General features: G+C 35.1%; 1 protein-coding gene across 1 annotated transcript in view; it reads left to right on the top strand.

Annotated features, from left to right (window-relative positions):
• Positions 1-3,657, top strand: part of LOC102601386 (uncharacterized) — a 9,421-nt gene extending 5,764 nt beyond the window's left edge. The window contains exons 8-9 of the mRNA XM_006348312.2: positions 2,215-2,281; positions 2,800-3,657. Of these exons, the coding sequence (XP_006348374.1) occupies positions 2,215-2,281; positions 2,800-3,378 (646 nt within the window). The 3' untranslated portion in view covers positions 3,379-3,657. The remainder of the gene's footprint in view (positions 1-2,214; positions 2,282-2,799) is intronic.
• Positions 3,658-5,795: the final 2,138 nt, after the last annotated feature.

The following is a 5,795-nucleotide window of genomic DNA, read 5'->3' as shown; positions in this document are numbered from 1 at the left end:
AAATTATATATGAAAAAGTAGTCACCGGAAAGATGGAACGGTGCTACACAAATACCAACGGATATGGGGTTGACACAAAACAGCCCTAGAAAGTCACCGAAAATTGATGCATGGTGACCTGTCTGACTAAGTTTCTTCCCTTGAACATGGGGTTCATGCATGTATCATTTGTCCTACTTTTATTAACATAATCATTGGCCAGACGGGCGGCATATATTGGTAATAGCCACCCGCCGGCAGCGGAAACTCTTTGATTTTCTACCAAGATCGTAGATGTTCTGATACCATGTGAGAAATATAGGAGAAATATATTATTGAAATTGCGTATCTACATTATTACATTGAGACCCTATTTATAGACCCTAGAATATAATCCTTTACCAAGTAGGATACTACTTTGTATTCCTATTTCTATTTCTATTACTATTCCTTTTCTAATAGAATTGTATAAACCTATTCCTATTCTAATAGGATTGTATAAACCTATTCCTATTCTAATAGGATTGTATAAACCTATTCCTATTCTAATAGGATTGTATAAACCTATTCCTATTCTAATAGGATTGTATAAACCTATTCCTATTCTAATAGGATTGTATAAACCTATTCCTATTCTAATAGGATTGTATAAACCTATTCCTATTCTAATAGGATTGTATAAACCTATTCCTATTCTAATAGGATTGTATAAACCTATTCATATTCTAACAAGGGCCATGTTTTGTTTGGATTTCATCTGATAAAACTAATCGACTTAGTGCCCCCAAGGCCTAGCTCAAGTGGCAAAAGGTGGAGGGTTTGTGGCTTAGGTCGCAGGTTCAAGCCCCACACCATGCAAAGCGAAGCCCGGTATTTAAGTGGAGAAGGGTAGAGGGGCGGGCCCATTATCCACCGAGTTTAGAAGGCTGTGATTGGTCCAAAGGGCGGGTCACAGACGGATTTCTCGGTTATCAAAAAAAAAAAAAAAAAAAACTAATCGACTTAGTTTTTTTAATCACAACTTATAGTTGGTCAGAACAAGAAAATCAACTTTGAGTGACGGTAACAAACTGTTGCAAGAAATGAATTGATTGTTATATTCAGTTACCAAATAATCACTTTTTAGAACAATTTGTTTAGATGGTCCAAAGCAAGATATTAATAAGTCCTTGTTTGTCTTAAAAAAATAAATAAGTCCTTGTGCCATTGTTTTAAGTTCTCCTATAAAGTTTAGGCTCCGAGTCTAATTGGTCATCGAGAATTTTACCACCACTAGGAGTAGTTTGGATCATAGATCTGGTGCTACGGGTAAGTGTCGGCTTGCACTGTGTATTTGTATTTGTAAGAGGAGACAAATGAGTGCTCAAAGCTCCGGCACATCAATTTACAGTTTTTAGGCTATGTTGCCTGCAATTAGTTATCTTTTAGCTTCTTTCAGTTCACCTTCCTCTTGTTCCCACTGGATTCCCTGTTATTTCCTTCAAATAAATCCAACAATATCAGGTGATGTTTATTAGGCTGGTATCAGATACAAAGTAGTTCTTTGACTTCTTATTCCTGTTATGTTGAACCATAAGACAGTTAGCAGATAACATGCAAGCAAAATCAAAGTTCAAGATAAGTTCATGTTGAAACAGTAAGGGGTCGTTTGGTAGAGTGTATAATAATAATGCTGAATAGGGTGTGTTAGTGAATCCAGAGCCAAAAGGGACACTTATCCAAGCAAAAATGCATAAAGGGCCCTCCTGTTTGGAGATGACCAAACGGTCAAGTCGCTGGCTTATGAGTGACTTACCCAAAATATAACAGCTGGGTCAAGGAATCAAATTATATTATCTTATTTAGTCTTACCTTATAGTCTTGCCATGTTCAACATGCAGATCTGGATTGTCTTGAACCATTTTCAAAAAGCTAGTGTATATGAGATGAGATTTATTCCCATTATAGTTGAAATTTCCAGCTGTAGTATCACATAATTTTTTAACTAGTTGTTGCTAAACCGGTCCATAGATCGTCTCATTGATATCAGTGAGGTAGAGGCACTGCTTGGTTTTGTTGCTTTTGTGTTAAGAGTTATTGTGAGTATTGTTAAATGCATGTTTGTCAAAGAAAAAGCAAAAGCTGGATGAAATATGTTCACAGTGATCTCTGATTGAATTTTACTACCCTGTGTTCCTAAAAAAAAGCTTAGCCTATCTACATGGTCTGACCTGTTTTCCTGGATCTGTAACATAGGGAGGACGATTTTGACTTGGATCTTGAGGATATCATGGTTATGGAAGCCATATGGTTATCCATTCAGGTAAATTATGCGCACACTTTTTTCTTGCTTCTTCCTTTGCCATTTTTTTCCTGTTATTGGGGAGGCAGCATCCCATTTGAAAAGCTAGAGCTTTTATCTTTTGTTTGACGTACTGTTTGAAGTGTTCGATTTCTCTTTTCTGAGGGAAGTGCTTGATTTTTCTATTCTCCGTTGTGGATGGTTGTGGGGTAAAGGAGTCAAAAGTGTCATCTTTCTCTCAATTCGAGTATGATGGAAATGGGCATTTCTTGTTTTCCCCTAGGGTTTTTCATATTGATTTTGAATTTTGACTAGTCATCCTTCACATTTTTGAAAATCTTTAGTGGAAAATATGTGAGTGTGGTGTTCCCATTGAAATGGGATATCATTTCTTTTCTTTCGCTGTGTTGTCTATTGCTGCTTTTAACATGATGATACTCTTTGGGATTGGTTGATCATTCGGTCATGCTTTTACCTGTTGAACTTACGTTATTATGGTATATCACTTAATATTCCACATGAAACTGATCACATGATAGGAGAATGGCAGAAATCGAAGTATGGACTATAGTGATGTTGGTCCATCAGAGCAATATACAGAAGAAGATCATCGATGTGTCCCAGCAGTCAATCCCGCAGCTTCTGGCTCATCTTCCTCTCCTTCTGGTGGTCTTGCTTGTGCAATTGCAGCCCTTGCTGAGCGCCAGCAAATGAGTGGAGAATCCAGTAGCTACAGTCGAAACATGTCATCTTCGTACAATGAGCATCCTTCATGTGATAGGTTTTCCAATAGGGAGGAGCTAGAGAATGATGATTACCCTCATGCCGAGGGCACCATGCACGTGTCACCTGAAAGCCATTTGGAAATACCAAGGGAGGACGGTGAATGGGCTGATCATGGTTCCATGGTAGCTGAAGTTGGAACTAGTTATGCAGTCTCTGACGAAATGGAAGATGATGCCTCATTCCCTCTGCAGGGTGAAACGGTAAGTGATCTTCAACCCACCACAAGTTCAATTGTTCCTGAGAATTTTGAAGAGCAGATGATGTTAGCTATGGCTGTTTCACTGGCTGAGGCAAGTGCGCGATCTAGTCCTCCTGGGGTGGCCTGGCACTAGTAGTGCTAGATGATGTGGGGTTGTGAGGATTCCACTCGTGTTACATCGCCACTCAACCCAAAGAAAAAGCAAAAAAGAAAATGCAACTACTTTTTTTCCCTTCCCTTCTCCTCTACCTTTTTCCATCTCACTTTTCATCCCTTTCGTATTTCGGTATACTGTTGTACGAAAACAGAGAAATTGATTCTAGTGAATGAAATGTTGCTTGAGCCCTGCATATATCAAGTTTTGCAAGTTAAACTCATTCACAAATTGTAAATAGTTGCCGAGTTACTTCAAGTTGTACTTTGTTTCTTTTTAAAAATTAGCCAAATGGTGTGTTTATGGACTTCAATGCTTTAATTTCTGAGGATGTTAAGAGTTTTATGACAAGTTACTTCAAATGCCAGTTGATAACTTCAGAAAGAGGATAACATGTTACAAAGTGAGAATATATACTTTCTCTGTTTCGAATTATCGTGTATGTAGACTTTAAGAACAATTACTATTATGGGGTGACGAGTGGGGGTTGGGGGTGGGATGTTCAAGGTCGTTGGGTGAGTGGGGAGGAGATAATGGACTTAGAATATCACTTATGAAATTTGTTTTATTCTCGTTCATTAGGAAAGTCATTTCTTTTTCATTTGAAGGGGCTTATTTTCCTAGATTAAATATTTTTCAGAACATTGAGAAAAATTATAATTATCTTATATCTGTATCCGTCCAAATACAATAATCCTATCACAATAACATGAGAGACAAAATAAAGTGTTACTTTATATCGCATAACACCCCAAAAGGTTGGGGATTGATCGTTACATATATATCTGGGGATTACATCTAGCTGGTTACATCCTCCAATGAAAATAAGAAGGCACTAATATAAAACAACAAAAAGACGTTGATTTTCCTTGATAAAAATTCTGACTCCGTCATTGTCGTTGTCCTTGGAATGATGAGAAATTTGACACTCTGTTGGTGACTTTGGTCCCAAGAGTATAATGCCATGTGTCCATATAATGATGATAATAATGCTTGATATTCCTACAAATATTATTTCACAATTCCATTGTACAAGAATGCAAATTTCTTGAACAAAGGTTAGAACAAAAAAGGCATATAATGCAAAAAAGCAAGACTGCAAGATGTTTTAAATTTTAAATTAAAGCATCTAAATCATTTCTAAGTTCAAAAAGAAAAAAACAAGGATCATTCTTACAAATATTATATGAAGTGTATAAAAACGGTGGTTATCTTTTGTAACCACAAATTGACACTTCTATATTACAAAAATTGGGTAGATTCAAGGATGATCAGTTGAACGATCTTCAACAAAAAAAAGTTAGTGCATATATAGGATCAAATATTGCTTCACCGCTCCACAAACATGCATCAAACATTCAATTAAGGTACAATACTATATACTACATAAGCAATTTACTGAAATAAACAGCAACAATAACATATTCAGTATGATCTCATAAATGGGGTCATGGAATGTATATAAATTTTATTCTTACCTCTTGCTGGATATAAATATGTTTTCGAAAGACTCTCAACTAAAAAAACTAATTTTTGAAATAGGTTCCAATAAATAGTTTACTAAAGTAAAATAACACAAATAACATACTGTAAATAAATTAACTAAACAATGATAAGCACTCTTTTGAGACCAAAGTCACCAACAAAATGTCATCTTCTACTTCTTCTTTAATTCAATTTCCTCTTGGCATGTTCAATGTACCAAATTTGACTCCTTTTATAGATAAGATTATTGATATGATGCAGTACATTATATTATTCTTTCACAAATAAATGTGGCCTAGCAAGTACATGTGTATGATTGTACTACTATAACTGTATATATTATCATCAAGAGTGTCTCAATGTTTTTTTTAGTAGTACTACTTTTTTTTTTTTTACTATAGTACAATTCTAGTACTGCTAAATGCTAATATTATATTTGACATTTCAATTTTATAAAAAATTGCAAGATTAAATATTGTGGAACATGAGTATTAAGTAGTACCAAGTGTACTACCCAATTTGGAGTACTACTGAAGATGCTTAATCTGGTTTGGACTTTTTTTTAAACTAAAAAAAGTATTACTATTATTATTAATTTAGTGAGAAGAATCAAATAAGTTCAATTATCTAATCAAATTCAAGTTTGGTGGGCTCTCTGATTTTTACATCTCATCGTCACTTTATTTATTCTAACTATTATAATAACTTCTCTTCTGGATCTAAGTTTAGTTCACTTACAGATTGTTTTTGATAACTGGATAGCGTTATACATATATTAATAATTTGAATATCAGTTATGTAACGATTGACTTTAGTCGCTGCGCTATGGATTGTTTTTTTGATGGATTTTCGTTTAGGGATTCGAAAAATAAAAGTATAAACGTGTAAATAAACCTTTAGAAATGAGAATC

The sequence above is a fragment of the Solanum tuberosum genome, unplaced genomic scaffold (genome assembly GCF_000226075.1).
Source record: "Solanum tuberosum cultivar DM 1-3 516 R44 unplaced genomic scaffold, SolTub_3.0 scf00096, whole genome shotgun sequence".
NCBI lineage: Eukaryota > Viridiplantae > Streptophyta > Magnoliopsida > Solanales > Solanaceae > Solanum > Solanum tuberosum.
This window is presented reverse-complemented; position numbering and strand designations above follow the sequence as displayed.